The sequence below is a fragment of the Terrapene carolina genome, unplaced genomic scaffold (assembly GCF_002925995.2).
Source record: "Terrapene carolina triunguis isolate 2854851 unplaced genomic scaffold, T_m_triunguis-2.0 Scaffold580, whole genome shotgun sequence".
NCBI lineage: Eukaryota > Metazoa > Chordata > Testudines > Emydidae > Terrapene > Terrapene triunguis.
This window is the reverse complement of record NW_020664931.1, coordinates 5,473,801-5,492,571: the sequence shown is the minus strand read 5'-3', so window position 1 is coordinate 5,492,571 and position 18,771 is coordinate 5,473,801. Positions and strand designations below refer to the sequence as shown.

General features: G+C 43.9%; 1 protein-coding gene across 1 annotated transcript; it reads left to right on the top strand.

Annotated features, from left to right (window-relative positions):
* Positions 1-31: 31 nt before the first annotated feature.
* LOC112111091 (carboxymethylenebutenolidase homolog) lies at positions 32-12,721 on the top strand. The gene is made up of 6 exons (XM_024206372.3): positions 32-871; positions 4,621-4,835; positions 7,474-7,581; positions 8,745-8,887; positions 10,032-10,123; positions 12,410-12,721. Exons 2-6 carry the CDS (start codon positions 4,621-4,623, stop codon positions 12,587-12,589), a joined length of 738 nt encoding a protein of 245 aa, XP_024062140.2. The 5' UTR covers positions 32-871; the 3' UTR covers positions 12,590-12,721.
* Positions 12,722-18,771: the final 6,050 nt, after the last annotated feature.

The following is an 18,771-nucleotide window of genomic DNA, read 5'->3' as shown; positions in this document are numbered from 1 at the left end:
CAAAACAAAACACTTAGTATACTGTGATAATCTTTTGATTAAATTATATTTTTAGGGGGAAAGTATTTTCTATAATTATTTTAGGGATAAATATTTGATAAATTATATTTTAGGGAAAACACAAAGGCCATATTAATAGAAGTCTGACAAAGAACATTGCAGAGACTTTTTGACACTAAAATGAATTGTACTTTTCTTTTGTAGTTATTAACACATGATTTCAAGTTGAATTCTTTTAAATGATTCTCAGATTGAACTTCGCTTAATATTGTTATAATGTGCTAGGAAAAGTTCTCCAAGTTCCTTGAGATTTATCCTCTTCACATTTTTGGTCCATTACAATTAACTGTGCATTGTGGCCCCAATTCAGCAAAGTATTTATTTAAACATGTGCTTAAATCACCAATTCTTAATTTAAGCACATGCTTAGATTCTTTGCTGAATACAAACCTGAGAGATTAGACTGGTTTGACCTGTACTCTTCTGGCCAATTTGGATTTCATAGATGTCATCAATGGAGTAAATTTCCCTGTATTACAAAACATGTCAATCTTGTGACTAAGCCAAAAAATAAACCTAGAACCAGCACAGCCTTTGTTTAAAATGAAATGGTAAAATAACTGAATACACACCCGGTTAAGTCTTGCAGATAAAATTGTGATTCATTAACTAAGATCTGGCAATACAAGTTCAGGGTCAGGACAAATGTGAAACAACTTGACAGGACTTGTTCAGTCTTCCTGAACAGCCTCGTTCTGTCTTCCTGAAGTTGGACAGCTTTAAATAAATTACCCTCAAAGAAAAGAATTGCTGTATTTTTAAACAGCAACAGAACTGAATCAACTGCTCAGCCAAGCACAAGACACCAAAGGTTAGTATTTAATCTACAATTTTAGGTGGAGGGAAAAGTTCCAAAGTACATATGATTTACTGTTTTAAAAACAAACTCAGAGGGCTGCAACACCATGATACAGGGAAATGAAATGGAGATTGAGATATTTCAGATGAAAAAAAAGTTTTGTGTAGGCTTTGCTCTAATTTCTTTTCACTTTGAGTTGCTTTATATACATCTAATACATTGTATGTGGAGTAAGTTGTATTTCAGAAAACACTATGGAACATGGGCAACTTTTTCAGTGATTCAGGCCAAACAAACCAAAGAAATCCTGAATTGATTTCAGTCCTCACAACCTCATTCTGTAACCCTCCTTCCCCCCCCCCCCCCCGGATGTAGATAGATGTAGGGGTGGTAGGGGTGTGTGATTTAGCATGTTGGTCTCCTGTCACACTTAGGATATACTTTCCCTAGGCTAAAAGGTGTTTTTGACGTGTCACTAAGACATTTGTTAAAACCCTGGTGTTGAGCTGTGGAAAAGGACTTCAGGGGTTGAGCTCTTTTTCATGGGCACACCCATCCTGCCTAGCATGAGGAGAGTGCTTGCCCAAATGATCACTTTGGCTGCTGTGGGATCCCCAGTCTCTTTGTTATTGGGGCAGGAGTAATAAAGGGTTGTTATCCTGGTTATGTGAATCAAGGACAGTAGAACTATACTTGGCATTTTATGACTGAGGGACTCACCCTCAACTAAGCAACACTTGCTAGGCAGAGGACATGGGTTCCACAGCCCAGTGAGTTGAGGAGTAGTAGTGTTGTGGTGTTTAATATGGGTGCCTGTCTGAGGGCCCTAAACACCACTTTGACCCTTCCTCTCTCCACTGTGTAATAACAGCTAATTTAGATTCAAGTAAGAGTTTTGTTACATGCTGCGGAGCTGAAATCACGGATACCTAGGTTTACGCATTAAACCTACTCTGAGCTAGTGGTTCTGAAGTAAGAAGGCTATCCAGGTGCATTAGCCATGAGGCTCCCCTACTAAGAGATGAAATCACTGAGAGCTGTGTTGGTTGGTTGGGGGGGGCTGAAGACATATTGGTGAGTGGCTAGAGGAGAGGTGTGGCTGGCTGGTAGAGAGGCATGGCTAGTGGGACTGCTAGCGGAGAGGCACGGCTGGCTGGTGGAGAGGCACGGCTAGTGGAGAGGACTGGAGCAGAACCCCACAGAGAGGCATGGCAATCGGCTGTCGAGGGCCCAAGTAGCAGAGAGTGTAAGGTGCCTCCATACCTCCCTCCCTTCCACCCATGCTGGGAGGTGAACTCTGCAGATGAACTTCTGAACTCTGGGGCTGCACTGACCAAGGACAGCATCTGTGAGTTGGGTGACTTTTGGGTTGCTGGACTTAAGACCCTGAGGGGAAAAGGACACTGCCCAACTTACTTGAGGTGGATCTTTTGCTCACGGTTTGTGTTATGAATCCTGTTTCTGGTGTTTCTCCAACATAATGCCACATTGTTTCCCTCATTTATTAAAAGGCTTTTGCTACACTCAGACTCTGTGCTTGTTAGAGGGGAAGTATTGCCTCTTAGAGGCACCCAGGGGGTGGTACGTAATTGTCCCAGGTCACTGGGCAGGGGCTCAAACCGGTTTTGCATTGTGTTATTGAAAAGGAACCCCTAGATACTGAACCTGATCCTTGTTGCTGCCAACTCTGACAGGCAGAAGGGCAGTACCGGGTTTACAATGGCATCATTGGTGCCATGGCGCCAGGCCCAGGCTCCAAAGGGGCCCCAGCCCGGTCTGCTCTGCTTGGGCTGCAGTCCAAGGCCCCGCCAGCTCTTCTCCGCCCCCCGCCTGTGTCTCGCACCCAGTGGCAGCCAAGCTCCTCCCTCTGCCACCTCTTCTCTGCCTCCTCCCCCAGCGTGCCGCGTTCCCACTTCTCCCCCTCCCTCCCAGTGCTTCGCCTACCGCTGAACTGCTGTTTGCCGGCGCTCCGGGAGGGAGGGGAAGGAGTGGGGTCACAGCGTGCTCGGGGAAGGGTGCAGAGAAGAGGCGGGGGGGGCCTTGGGGCAGGTGGTGGAATTGGGGCAGGGCGGAGCAAAGGCGGGGCCTCTGCACTCTCCCTACCCATACCCCCCCTGCCGTGAGCATAAGGGCATGTTTCTGATTAAGAGTTGAGTTAATCCAATGAATTTCTCCATTTGAAAAGCTGATGTGAATCAAACAACATACAGCTGATACTTCTTACTAAGTTTTGAAGTGGTCTATCAGAGTACAAGTCCTGTGCCTTCTCACCATCCAAAGACAGAACAAATGCTGTGTTTTTTGCTCTTGGAACTGTTCACTGCTTGTGGTTTGTGTTACTGGAATTTGAAGTCCATAGGTACAAAACCTCTTGGGTCATACCAATTTGTGTAAATCATCTGGTCATATGGGTATGCAGACTTGTCTGTCCAAATGCAAAACTGAGGACAAAAAACTATTTAGACCATCCTATACCAGGGCCTGGTCAGCAACCTGCTTCCACAGGATGGTTTCCATGAGCATACTTAGTGTAGTCAACTTTACACATCTACTTTTATGTACCAGGCTGTATGTTCTTTGTCAGTGCTCTTATGCCTTTGCAACATGTCCATTTTAAAGTTCATACTGAATTTTATGTAAAATCTCTCCACATTGTTTAATAGTTTGTAAACTATTCACTCCACAATGCAGTGATTTATATGGATCACTTGAAACATTCTGCAGCAATATAAAGTCATTTGATTCATTTGGTTGGTCAGACACTAGTAGAATGTAGCCATTAACTTAATGAAATAGTAAGACAAAACAGCTGTATAAACCTCTGTATCAGCTCTGTTCTCTTTATTCTGTTTGAGTCACTTGTATATGCTGACCTCTCTCTGTATAATAGCTAATTAGCAGTTAACCAGGCCTTGTGGTCACTTCATTCTTATAACATTTTTGTTCACCTTAAAGATTTTCACTTCACACAAGCTTTTTACCATACCGGCAGAATGTATCACTTCTATAATACGTAAAAAGTTTGTGAAATATTTGTTAGGTATGTTCTTATATGGAATGTGATCAATATAAAATAAACACCTTTCTTCAAAGTACCTGTAACACCTGGGGTTGAAGTTGCTTTAGCAGTGTAACTTCTTTAAACTGAAAGGGCCCATTACAGAATGTTTTAGATAGCTTTAAGTCTTGCCATAAAAATGTCTTACGTTTAATCAAAACTATGTATGTATATTTACTTGTTCATAAAAGATTATTCACTTCCAAAGCACTGTGTCACATATCAAAACTTTAAAACTACTAGACTAATCTATACTATGAGTTACTGGGTACATCACAGAAAAGAAGGAAAAAACAGTACTTCATCACAACAGCAGTTTGTGATGATCTTATCTAGGGCGATATTACTTTTAATTTTTTTCATTGTTTTATTATTTGTATTAACAAGCACCTAGGAACCCTAGTCATGGACCAGGACTCCATTAACCTAGGTGCTGTGCACACACAAATCTAAAAGCTGATTCCCTGCCCCCAAGGGCATATATGCTAAGTAACCAAATTAAAGCTCTCTGTGAAATACAGCAAAAACTCTGCTGTTTGACAAGTATTAGAAGTTCATGCCTAAAATCAATGATATGTCTAAGGTTATTAATAGATTCCATATTTTACGGTGCCATTACCACATTGCATTCGGACATTTTCTGTGTGTGTACTTAAATATTAATAGTTTAATATCTTTAGTCCTTTTCATGTTTGTATCTCAGATGGCCAATGAAGCAAGACCTTGCCCATGTGACATTGGAGACAGGTTTGAGTATGGGGGCCTTGGGCGTGAAGTACAAGTTGAGCACATCAAGGCGTATATTTGCAAACCATCCACCAGCACGGAAAAAGCTGTGATTGTGATTCAAGATATATTTGGATGGCAACTTCCAAATACCAGATACATGGCTGATATGCTTGCAGCTAATGGATACATGTAAGCAATCTTAATGCTTTCTTCCTAAAGAGACATTGTCAAAGTTGCTAGGCCAAAAATGTTATCGACTTTTTTTTAAAACCACACACATATGAAGAATTTCAAAGACTTTGCTAGCATGTGTTTTTTCTAAAGACATATGTCATAATTTTAAAACAGTGCAAGTAGCTGATCACTAGTGAGTAACCTTACAATTAGGGCTGTCGATTAATTGCAGTTATCTCACGTGATGAACTAAAAAAAATTAATGGCAATTAAATAAATTAATTGCGATTAATCGCAGTTTTAATCGCACTGTTAAACAGAATACCAATTGAAATATATTACGTTTGATGTTTTTCTACAGTTTTAAATATATTGATTTCAATTACAACACAGTATACAAAATTTACAGTGCTCACTTTATATTATTTTTACTACAAATATTTGCACTGTAAAAATGGCAAACAAAAGAAATAGTATTTTTCAGTTCACCTCGTACAAGTACTGTAGTGCAATCTCTTTATCAGTGGTGGGCAACCTGCGGCCTGTCAGGGTGATCCGCTGGTGGGCCGCCAGACAGTTAGTTTACATTTGCACAGCCGCCTGGAGCTCCCAGTGGCTGCGGTTCGCCATTCCTGGCCAATGGGTGCTACGGGAAGTGGTGCAGGCTGCAGGGACGTGCCGGCCGCCGCTTCCTGTGGCTCCCATTGGCCGGAAAGGGTGAACCGCAGCCACTGGGAGCTGCGGGCGGCCATGCAAATGTAAGCAAACTGTCTGGCAGCCCACCAGCGGATTACCCTGACAGGCTGCATGTGGCCCGCGGGCTGCAGGTTGCCCACCACCGCTCTTTATCATGTAAATGCAACTTACAAATTAGATTTTTTTGTTTGTTATATAACTGCATTCAAAAACAAAACAATGTAAAACTTTAGAGCCTACAAGTCCACTCAGTCCTACTTCTTATTCAGCCAATCGTTAAGACAAACAAGTTTGTTTATATTTACCAGAGATAATGCTGCCAGCTTATTTACAATGTCACCTGAAAGTGAGAACAGGTATTTGCATGGCACTTTTGTAGCCAGCATTGCAAGGTATTTACATGCCAGATATGCTAAACATTCATATGCTCCTTCATGCTTCGGCCACCATTCCAGAGGACATAGTTCCATGCTGATGACGCTCGTTAAAAAAATAATGCATTAAATACATTTGTGACTAAACTCCTTTGGGGGAGAATTGTATGTCTTCTACTCTGTTTTACCAGCATTCTGCCATATATTTCATGTTATAGCAGTCTCGGATGATGACCCAGCACATGTTGTTTGTTTTAAGAATACTTTCATTGCAGATTTGACAAAACACAAAAAAGGTACCAATGCGAGATTTTTAAAGATAGCTACATCACTCGACCCAAGGTTTTAGAGCCTGAAGTGCCTTCCAAAATCTGAGAGGGATAAAATGTAGAGCATACTTTCAGAAGTCTTAAAAGAGCATCACTCTGATGTGGAAACTACAGAACCCGAACCACCAAAAAAGAAAATCAACCTTTCTGCTGATGGCATCTGACTCAGATGATGAAAATGAACATGCATCAGTCCACACTGCTCTGGATGGTTATCGAGCAGAACCCGTTATCAGCATGGATGCATGTCCTCTGGAACGGTGGTTGAAGCATGAAGAGATATGACTCTTTAGTGCATCTGGCACATAAGTATCTTGTAACACCAGCTACAACAGTGCCATGTGAATGCAGTTATTTTTGTAAATAATTCTACACTTGTAAGTTCAACTTTCATGATAAAGAGATTGCACTATAGTACCTGTATTAGGTGAATTGAAAAATACTATTTCTTTTGTTTTTTACAGTGCAAATATTTATAATAAAAATAAATATAAAGTGAGCACTGTCTACTTTGGATTCTGTGTTGTAATTGAAATCATATATTTGAAAATGTAGAAAATATCCAAAACTATTTAAATAAATGGTATTATATTATTGTTTAGCAGTGCGATTAATCGCGATTAATTTTTTAATCGCCTGACAGCCCTACTTACAATAATTAGCCAGTGTGTAGATGCATAAAGAAGGAAAGAAGGAAAGCAAAAACAAACATCTGATTTTTCAAGTTTCTGAGATATTATTTAAAATATCTGTAGTGTCTTTTAAACAGCCTTGTACTTGTTGGTCCTAATTAGCATTACTTATAATGGCAAAAGTCCTAGTGAAGAAAAATGGAATTTTGCCTGAGTATGAAGTGCTGACTCAGGCCCTATAAGAGTACTGTATTCAGAAATATAATAAAAACATTGACTCATTCCCACAATATTAGGTTAACATTACTTCAAGCTCAAATTTATATTCTTGGGAATTGTAGAATATCTGCAAAACTGATAATCAGTTCTTAGGGTATTTTAATAACAGTTGATAGCTCATCAGATTCCTTAATTAACAAAGTCTAATAGGTCAAAGTAAACTGCCATGCTCTGGAAGTTCTCTCAAATCATTTTATTAGATTTAGACAAGTAATAGGAACAAATTTGTATAATAATTGTGTGTGATCATCATGGAATGAATGCACATTAAAATACACAGACTGTCCCATAATTATTCCTTATTGCTATTCTATGGACCTAAAATTTTTACTTTTTCATATAGAGCCATCTGCCCAGACTTCTTTGTGGGACAAAAACCTTGGGAACCTTCTGATGACTGGTCCACCTTTAATGACTGGCTGAAAACTCGAGATGCCAGCAAGATAGACAGGTAAGATGTATATTTAGTAGACTTCAGAGTAGCAGCCGTGTTAGTCTGTATCCGCAAAAAGAACAGGAGTACTTGTGGCACCTTAGAGACTAACAAATTTATTAGAGCATAAGCTTTCGTGGGCTACAACCCACTTCTTAGTAGACTGCATGTGTACATAGCTCTCATTGATAGATTTGCCCTAGTAAGGACTCCAGGATCAAGTCCTAAAACATGATGGACCAGATGCAGCTTGGAGTAAGAAAGCACAAATCCCATGGAAATCTGTGGGTCAAATTAGTAGTTATGTAAATGGTGGAGTCAATGGCAAAGTAGTGACATTTAGCAGGTGTGCAAAACAGCTATAATTTATATATGTCAGGAGTGGAGATGGAGCCATCGAAGGAAAGGAGGCGGGGAACCCTATCAAAAGGCAGCAAGATAAAGCAGGTTTCTCTTACTTTAACTTAGGTCACACTGCCCCCATGCTTCCTAGGGTCACCAAAGACTACTAAGCTGGTGTAACTTACATTTGTATTGCACACCCATGAAGTCCCAGATCAGCGTAAGTTACACTCCTCTGCCACTCTACTAGTCACTTAAACTTGTTTTTTACCCTTTACACCTAACTACACTTCACCATTTACACCTATTACTTCACTGCTGAATTTCATTCAGCATTTTCAAAATGTATTGACTTCATGCAATGTTTACTTCCCTTGAAACAGTTCAAGCGATCATTTTTAATAATGTGATCATAAATGATGTTCTCTTGAATGGGCTTCACTTAAATTTTATTAATGTTAATTGATAAGATAAGAAATCTGGTCCTTTGTCCAACTGTACTTGTATATATAGAATCAATTAAAATTCTAACCCCTAATACATGTAAAGTAAAAGATTGTTCTGATTGCACCTCATTACACATTCAGTATGTTATTCGTGCATTATGCTGTTTTATTCTCTAGGATGAACTAATTCCATTAAATATTCATGTATTTCATATAGTTGCCAACTCATGTTTCAAAACTGCAGTTTAAATTCTGGAGTTGTTGTGTTCCAAGAACATACTAAAAACCTAAACAAAACTAGAATGACTATTTTATAAACCAATTGTATTTTCTTTCCAGTTTTCCAGGGAGTGCTATTAGATTCCTTAATTCACCTTTCTTTACGTGTGTTAGGGAAGCTGATGTTGTCTTGAAGTATCTAAAGGAGCAATGCAATGCAAAGAAGATCGGTGTCATTGGATTTTGCTGGGGTGGAATGGCTGTACATCACTTGATGCTGAAAAATCCTGAATTAAAAACTGGGGTGGCCATATATGGTAAGTTTAAAATGCATGTAAACCTGAGCTCACATACATAAATATAGCATGTAGTTTAACTATTGCTGTATATAATCCACAGCAATTTAATTTATGTGCTGTGGATTATGGGGAAAGTTGGGACAACTTCCTGGGGGCCTTAAAAGGTCATTTTGCTGCTTTGATTTCCTGGTCTGCCAAGTTAATTAATTATTTCCATATGATTATTTTTGTTGCTCTGTGGTCATCACTTGTGAATATATGTCTAATTAATTGTCAGAGCATGTAGAGCTTTTTCTGTGGATTTTTTATTATTCTTTAAATGTAAATAAATAGTAAAATACAAATACAATATAGATTGCCTAGTGATTTGCATTAATATTTCTGAATATATTTAAATTGAAATCATACATGTGTATATATAATTATGAATGCTTATATGCATCTTTGTAGCCCTAGATCTATGAAGCTTTCATAACAGAAAAAAACGTAAAATCAACTTTGTATAGTCTGCTACAGCATGCTCATTCTTATACCATTTCTAACTGATGATAAAGGCACATCACATTCAGCACAACTGTGTCTCAACCATTTGGTCTGTGTCAACACTAGATCTGTAGGCTTTTTCAGTGAGGCAAAATGCCAGGCACGCACTCAAGGCTTAATGTAATACATACAATTTTCACAAAAGATTGACCCAAGCCATGAAGTATGGATTTTGAACAGGACCTGAATCAGATATTCCCACAGATCTTTGGGTTCAGGGTTGCAGTGTATGTCTACCCTGGCAAAAGTCAGGTGAGTAATTCCCCACCAGTACAGCTCCAGCAGGGGTATCAATGATGGAAGTTGTAGGTTAGCCATCCAACCCAAGGTTAGACAACACGGTGGTAAAAATGCTTGTCTACAACACAGACTTGTCCATTGTTGTTACTTGTGGAACTGCACTGATGGGGAAATACGTGTATGTTTTTTTTGCCAGTGCAGGTCCAGGTAGACCAGTTATAGAGCTGGCCTAAGACACTGGATCTGGAGCCTCACTTCAGCTTTGGAAGAGAGGAAGTTCAGATCCCGTGTCTCCATCTGTAACTTTCATGTTTTGATTTAGTGTTAACCATTTTAAATTGCTCACTATAAACATTTTAAATGTATTTAATTTTTCTAGGAATAATAAAGTACTTTGAGGATAGATACAGTTTGCTCCACCCCACATTCTTCATTTTTGGTGAAAATGATGATTACATCCCTCTTGAACAAGTAAGTTCACCTTCAAACACATTTATATCCTCACTGCTTTTTAAACATTTATTTCATAAGATAACATTTTGTTCGGAGAAATTAGAAAATTAATTAGTATCTTTCTTGCCTCTTAAAAAGGGTATAAAAACGCCTGTTATTGTTCTCACAAATTATTTAAAGGCATACTGTCAATGTTTCCCATCTCTAAATATAGATTTTATAAAATAAGGGGGTCATGGTAGGAGAGAGGTGAGTAGCCGTAGACGGAGTCTAAAGGAAGGCATTCAGCAGGCTCAGGAGACGAAACCCTCCTTAATCAAAATGCCAGAGCAAACAGTCAACATTAGGTCAACACCCTGAATTGGTGCAACTGGGGTCAACAGTTGCAGAGGGACAGCTCATTCCTAGGCTTCCCCTCTTCTTCCTGCTAGCCATTCCTAGGCTACCCATCCACAAAGGCCAAGAGAGCCACTCCTCTTCACTAGGCTTTCAAACAGTCTATGAACGCCAATCAGAGGGCAAAAAGCCCTGCAAACAGCTGGGGTCAGATCCTCCTCTAGTGTAAGTCAGAATAGCTCTGATGAGGCTGTAGTGATTTATATCACTTGAGGATCTGGTCTCCAGGTTCTCTGTTTACCTCAAGGAAATCCATCCTCCATCAGGGCAGCCAGCTCTCTGTACCCTTCTTAGTTTTTATTCCCTATTCCCCTCCGAGTCATTCCCTCCTGCTGGAGCTCCTTCCCTTCAGGGAAGACATTTCTGGCAATTTTGCAGTTTTCCCTGGAAGGGAAAACTAACTACTGTAGTTTCATTGACAAAGCTGAGAGAAACTAGAGGGGCTGATTATGAACCCTGTAGCCAGGCAGAGTGGCCTCCCTCCGAGCCTGAGCTCCAGGGACCACTACACTCCCCTTGGCGGGCAAAGCTGGGCCAACCCCACCCCCTTGTACCTGAAGCAGAGGGGAGTGGCAGGAAGCATAGAAGGAGGGCCCTGCAGCTCAGTTCGGCTGGAGCCATGGAAGGAGGCAGATGTTTCCAACTAGCTGCAGAACTCCAGAGCTGAATCAACACTGTGCGCACCCTACCCCCAGAGGAGACCAACCCCTGATAGGAGTTTCCAGGACTGCTGTCAGCCCTGTATCCCAAGATGATGGAATACCCTTGAACTACAGAGCCCTGCAGCTGGGCTGGGGTAGGAAGTAGCCCAGAGAAACTAGACTTTAGTCCGTTTTTGTCGCTGGAGCATGAGTAAGCATGTTTCAGTTGGATCCCATTGACCCAGTGGCAGAACCCTCCACCACTGTTAGGGCTCTGGGCTGGGACCCAGTAGAGTAGGGTGGGCCCAGGTCCTCCTACCCACGGCTACCAGCCCCACCCTGTTCATCATCTAAAGGCATTGTTAGTAACTAGACTAGGATGGCCAGACAAGAAGTGTGAAAAATCGGGACGGGGGTGAGGGGTAATAGGAGCCTATATAAGAGAGAGACCCGAAAATCAGGACTGTCCTTATAACATCAGGACATCTGGTCACCCTAAACTAGACAGATCTGGATTCCATGTAGGCTAAAGTTCAAGGCTTAAGCTTGGCTCAGGCTCTGGTTCAACAACACTAAAATACTGCAAGCTTTTCTTGTAACATTTCAGATCGGTCTGAACCAGAACACTTATATAGGCTCAGTGCTCAATATTTTCCAGATCAAAATATAGATTTTGGGTTTTTTTTAAAGTGTATAGAATCATAGTAGGAGGGAGCTGAGTAGCCTCCGCAGGAGCCGAAAGGAAGGCACGTTGCAGGCTTGCATCCACTCTTGTTTTTTTCCATTAAAAATCATAGGAGCAGGTTAGAATCACAAGCTTTGAATCTGTGCAACTGCCATCCGCCCAAACACAAATTCAAAGCGATTCTAGTTTTGTCCCATTTCTCGGTCCAGTCTCCACTACTTACTACTTTCTGTAGTGCTTGCTTCCAACTGGACTACTCATGGTAGTAAGCCCCACATCAGGAAACAAGTGTTTTTATCTTTGCAGAGACCTTTAAAGATGCTATTCCACTTACCTATACATTTTGTGTAATTTTGTACAGTCATAGTTCAATGATGGTTTCTCCTCTTACTAGAAGAAAAGAGCCTATAAAAATACAATTGGGGTAACAAATCTAGTCTGGCCCAAGTGTGATATTACTAAAGAAGGCACTGAGATGAGGATACATCACATCTTTCAGGAAACTAAATAATGGGCAAGCTGAAAATTGGTAAAAATAACAGGTTAAATCAATGTCACTAATGGAAGGATGTTCTGTTACAGGTCACCCTACTGGAGCAGAAACTAAAACAACACTGTAAAGTTGATTACAAAGTTAAAATTTACCCTGGACAAACTCATGGTTTTGTACATCGCAAGAGAGAAGATATGAACCCTCAAGATAAACCTTACATTGAAGAAGCAAGAAAGGACATGCTCAACTGGCTAAATAAATACCTTTAACAAAAGTATACTGCTAGATCTGTAAAACACAATCCAGTAATTTGTTAGGCAGACTTTAGAGCACATTGTAATTTTATTTTTGGAAAAAATAAAAATAATTTAAAATTTAATTAGAAGATTAAAAAAAAAGAGAAATAGTTGTTTATTTACTTTTCGGCAGTAACACTTTCTAACAATTTTTATTTGTATTTTTGAACGTCCTTTAATAAGTTGATGCCAAAATATTTTCAAGTGTATAACACCTTAAATTTAGAAAAAAAGTTTTGAAATCTGACCTACATATCTTAAGATTGTTACAATGTGCTTTGAGATATACCCCTATCTAAGGGGTTAATATATCCCTTGATATTTATGAGTAATTGTAATAAAAGCTAATGACAGTTATGTGAATGCACTAAGAAAATATTTCCCCTACAGCCATCCTTCAGTACCTTGGGCTGTGGTGTTGTCAGCTCTACGCTAGACAGGGTTATGCTTGGACATTATTTAGATGGGAGGCTTCCCAGGAAAGTGGCATCAGTGACTCAGCAGTTAGTACCACTCCTGGTGAAGCAAACATTTACTAATTCTCCAATGCCAGCGTGGTGTTCGGGCCACTGTGCTGCTGAGGCTATTGTCTTTCTGATAAGATGTTTAATCAAGTCGCTTGTCCCATGAACTTGTTGCAAGATCTAGGGAAACGATGAGAAAAGGTGTTGATGTGATGGTGTCCCCAGGGTGCAACCTGGAACTGGGGTACTGCTGAGCCCTCTGTCCCACCAATCTGGGCTCCCTCTAACCCTGTGATGCTGTGACAAGCTGCAAACCTCTGGCAGGTACTGCACTTACACAGACATCCACAGGCAGGGACACTCCCAACTGAGTTACATGAATGCTTCTCCCAGCCACTCATGAACTAACAATAGAGAGGCTCCAGACAGTTCCCCCCAATTCTCCAGCCTAGGACCCCAGAGCTGTACCATCTTGCCCTAGTCAGAAGCCTGACCACTGTAAATTTATTACCCACACTGCTTCCGCGCCCCCCATCACCCCTCAATGTGGAGAGGACATGCATAAGCCTTTGTAACTGAGCTGAGATTTCCCAAGCGCTTCAACCAAAAAAAAAAAAAAACCACTGGTTCAGGTAAAGTATAAAACAGATCTATTAACTACAGAAAGCTAGATTTTAAGTGGTTATAAGTGGTAGGCATGGAAGATCAGAGATAGTTACCAAAGAAAATAAAAGATAAACGAACAATCTAAATCTTAAGCCTTATTTCATTTGACAGTATTTAGATCAGCATTTTTCTCATCCAACTGGATGTTACCGTTCTTAATACACAGGATTCCCCTTAAGCCTGGACCAGTCTCCTCAGATGATCTTTGTCTTCTTGGCATTCCAGTTGTTTTCAGCATAGGAGGAGAAAGGCAAAAACATGCTGCAATGTGTCCTAGTGAACTTTGCTGAGTCAGAGTGATTGAGTAAACGCCCACTGTGTGGAGTTGGGCAACTGTCATTGAATTGTAAATCCCTTGATTACAACTCTCCTGCTGATTAATGTTTGCGGAGCACCCTCCTGGGTGGGGTCCTTTGTATGTCACTAGCAAACATACAGCATATTTCAGTAACAACCATACCGCAAAATCTCATAACTTTATACACACTAATGATATACATATTTGGACAGAACAATGGGTTTCAACTGATTATGACCTTTCATATGATATCTTATATGGCACGCTTTGTTTAAAATATTACAACCACATATGAATGATGAATATGGGGGTTACAGAGTGCCATTTTGAGGTACAGGTGTGTCACAGTTGATTTAACCATGTATTTACCTTAGTTTGCTAACATGTCTGAAAACTACAGCTGCCTTATCCACACTAAAATTTTGCCATGTGTTAGTTACCGTGTGGTAGGGAAAAAAACCTTTTCCAGTGAAGACAAGGCCTAAGTGTTATGTCCAATTCCAACTTGGAGCATTCCATTTTCCCTACACAAATTCCCCCTATAATTTCAGTAGGAGAAGCTATATTTTACTTACTTTGTTTATTTTTTAAAGGAGAGTATCCTGTTGTATTGTATTACTAGCTGTGTTAAATGGCTGTCACATTCCTCCTTAGTGGTAGGGATGGAACATTTCCTATATGCAGTTTAGATAGATTAGATAGAAGTCAAAAAAGTCAAGAAGGCAGGAAACCTGTGGAAAAAATAGCATATGATCATAATGTTGTATCATAGTTCATATGCACAAAGGGGGCCAATTAATGTTTCACATGCAAATTAAACTGCCATTTCCTAATTGTTGAGTGCTTGACTTTGTAAGTTTAACTTTCTTTGTGTAGTTTTTTGTTTGTTTATATTCTGTTAAAGCAACATTATTGAATGCCTGTAGTCTCACACATAGCATCTTTCTGCCTCCCCGGTACCCAGATTATGCCTGCTAGCATCACATATACGTGATGGGGTAGGTTTGCATTGTCAATTTTAATTCAGATAATCTATTTGTAGACCAAGTTCCTGATACCCATTCTGTCTAGGTACTCATTAAGGCCCACATCAATCATAGAGCTTCACATACATTAATTAACACCCCTGTTAAGAAAAACTATGGCACAGCTAGAAACTGAACCCAGCTCTCATGCATCTTACTATAGTGCCATAACCCAGGAGGCGGTGGAGAAGGGCCTGGCGGTGGGAGGCATGTTCGTCCCCCTGGAGCTGCTAGAAGACCTGGGCGCCCAACTGGTCCTGACCTCTGTCCCTCCCTTCCTTCCTAATGCCGCCCTGTTACCCGCCCTCTCTACCCTGGGGATGCTGATCTCTGTGGTCAGCCCTCTCCCATTGGGCTGCAAAGACCACGCCCTCGGTCATGTTCTCTCGTTCCGCCGTCAGGTACAGTTACAACTGCCGCCGGTGGCGCGTGACGGTGAGGCGCTCGAGGGGTCCTTCTTGGTCCCCTACCAGGGGGCCCGCTACCGGGTGCATTATTCAACAGGGGAGGCCTGGTGCTACCTCTGCTGGGCGATGGGACACGTCCGGAGGGACTGCCCCTTGGCCCAGCACAGAGGGGCATCCGGGACCCCCGAGCCCCGGCAGGGCGCCGGCCCCGTCATTGCCGGTGCCCCTGGCTGCCCGGCGCCCAAAGCTGCCCCTCCTCCTTTTTGGCCCACCAACGCTCCCGCTCGGGCCCAAGGGGTATCTCCCCCAGTGCGCCCAGACGAGCGGGAGGGCCCCACCTCTGCCGCCTGCGATCTGGCGGGGCCTGTGGAGGAGGGTGAGGTAGGGATACCGCCGGGCATAGAAGAGGGCATGCCCCAGGGAGAATCCTCCCTCCTACATGCTGCCCCACCATTGCCTCCCCGAGTCCCTGAGCCTTCACCCTTGCTCCCTGACTCGACCCCTGTTAGCCAACCCCCGGATGATGCCATGGAGGACTGGTCCTTAGTACAGGGGAAGCGGGACAAGCGGAAGGCTCAAGCTCCGCTCCTCCCATCTGATGTGGAAGCCTCCTGGAAGACCAGGAAGGGGAGCACCGATGCTGAGCCTTCCACTTTGCCCCCTGCCGATTCCAATTCAATGGTGCCGGCTGGGGATGCCGTGGCAGCACCGGAGAATAGCACTGCCCCTCCTCCGGAGTCCATTCCTATGGAAGCCCCTGATGGAGCCCCTCTTGCCCCCTTACAATCTGAAACCCCTGCAAGCACCAAGGTGAGTGTCGCTTCGGGTGCTGGCAGGGAGGGCCCTGAGGTGGTGGACGGTGATCTCCCCTCCATTTATGAGGAGATCGAGGCCCTGGGTCTGACCCCAGTTACCCAGGGGGAGGACGACCCTCTGCCAGCGGACCTCAATCTGAGCGACCTCGCCTCGGCCCCCCTTTCCCCGTGTTCCGTCCCCTTATCCACTGCTTCCGCTCCCACCTCCGAGGAGCCCCTGGACTCTTCCACCAACCCGGCCGCAGATGGCACCCCACTAGCGGCCGCCGAGCCTCTTGAGGTGACGGCCAGTGCCACGCTGCCGGGACCCGAGTCGCCAGGGAACTCCCTTGTGGCTGCGGGGCAGCCGACCTCCTTCCCGGGTGGGGGACCCATCGTTGATTCTCCACCTATGGATGCCGTGGCCTTACCATCTGCCTTGGAGCATGAACCCGGCATCGCCGAAGGCCCCCCTCCCTCCCCGCAAATCCCTGAGCCTATTTGCAGGGTGCCACCCCCCCCACCCAGTGGCCTGGCTGCTGGGGCCCCCGATCCCACTATCACCCCTTCCCCTGTCCCTATTCCTGACTCTGGCCCTGCTCCTGACATCGACCCCGTCCCTGTCCCCTCCACTTCCCGTGATGCTTTTGCCGCCCCTGGGGCTGTCTCCTTCCATATCCCAGAGGATGACCCCCAAGGAGCGGCCTTTGTTTTTCTCTGTCCCGCCCCACCAGGGGCTGCTATCTTCCCTCCGCCGGCCCCCATTGAGTCAGGGTCTGAGGCAGGCCACGTGGCGCCAGCCCATCGGACGCCACGTCGAGGGTCTGCCCCCTGCTTGCCCATCTCGATGGGCCACGGGGCTGTGACAGGGGCCCCACTGGGGGAAAGCCATAGATCGGTAACCCCACTCCCCCATATGTGAGAGGGGAGCTACGGGAGTTCCTTGAGGATGTCCGTGGCTCCCGCAACAAGGTACAGCTTGCACTCCAGCGATGGGGGGATTTTCATCAGATCCTCCGGGCCGCGAGGGCCCTCATGGGGGAGGGTAAGAGGACCGGGAGGCAGGCCGCCGCGGCTTACCAATGGGTCCGCCTCTTCCGTGACTCCTTAATCGCCCACGGGGTAGGTCACAGATTGTTGCGCGGCCCGACGGAGGCCGTGGGTGTCTCTGCTGGCGAGGATCCCCCCCAGCCCTCCTTATGGCACCGATCATCTTCGCAACATTAAACACCCGGGGCTGTAGGATGGGTCTCCGCAGGAGCCAGGTGCTCTCCTTCCTTCGGGAGGGGGGGTACTCTATGATCTTCCTGCAGGAGACCCATACGGATCCGGCCACTGAAGCTAGCTGGCAGCTGGAGTGGGGAGACAGGGTCTATTTTAGCCACCTCACAGTTCGTACGGCTGGAGTGGCAACCCTGTTCTCCCCCGACCTACGGCCCGAGGTGCTGGGTGCTGTGGTGACGACGCAGGAAAGGAAACAGAACACCAGGTTTGTTGGTAGCCAGAGAGCTTTACAAGCCTCCTGCAAAAAGCCTCTTGCAAAAGCCTCTCAGGAAAAAACCTTTCCTGGGGTTTTTATTCTTCTCCTTACTTTGTTTACAACTTATCTGAGTGGTTACATTCTTGCCCATTCAGAAGGCAGGCAGTATGCATGAGCATGAGATTACAAACCCATCTCTTAAGCGCGTGGACAGCCAGCTGCAAAGATGATGTCATTGTTGCCAATAAGTTTTCCAAATATAGACACTAGAACAAGGTCACTCCCGCCTCAATGCCGAGGGAACAGTTTGCCGTTCTTCAAGGCTTATGATTAGGGAGCAACACATTCCTACATCCCCCCCTATTTTATTTTATATGCGGTATTTAGACAAAGCACCTTTACAGGGTAGCATACACAACGCCACTAAATTGGGTAAGCATTAAACAAAGCAGCAAAGTAAAACGCCAAAAATCAAAACTAAGACCCCATACTATAAAAGGGTCTTTATCCACTCTAAGGGTATGTCTACACTACGAGAGTAGTTCGATTTTAGTTAAATCGAATATGTGCAATCGATATTAGAAAGTCGAACGTGTGTGTCTACACTAAGGACAGTAATTCGACTTTGTCAGTCCACACTACCAGGGAAAGCGTCGACATTGGAAGCAGTGCACTGTGGGCAGCTATCCCACAGTTCCCGCAGTCCCCGCTGCCCATTGGAATTCTGGGTCGAGCCCCCAATGCCTTCTGGGTAAAAAAATGTGGCGAGGGTGCTTTTGGGTAACTGTCGTCATCCGTCAGTCACTACCGCCCTGCCTCCCTCCCTGAAAGCGCTGGCGGGAAATCAGTTCGCGCACTTTTTGATCAGTGACAGCGCGGACGCCACAGCACTGCGATCATGGATCCCGCTGCGATCATCGCTGCAGTTGTGGCCGTTCTCAACACCTCGCAGCTTATCATACACCTTTCCCACAGGCAGATGCAGAGAAATCAGGCGAGGAGGCTACGGCACCGCCGTGAG

Bases quoted from the DNA above. Each gene is read 5' to 3' on its own strand.
- LOC112111091 (XM_024206372.3), top strand. From the start codon at position 4,621: ATGGCCAATGAAGCAAGACCTTGCCCATGTGACATTGGAGACAGGTTT. The intron at 7,582-8,744 runs GTAAGATGTATA...TACGTGTGTTAG, and splicing joins GATGCCAGCAAGATAGACAG to GGAAGCTGATGTTGTCTTGA. The intron at 10,124-12,409 runs GTAAGTTCACCT...GTTCTGTTACAG, and splicing joins ATTACATCCCTCTTGAACAA to GTCACCCTACTGGAGCAGAA.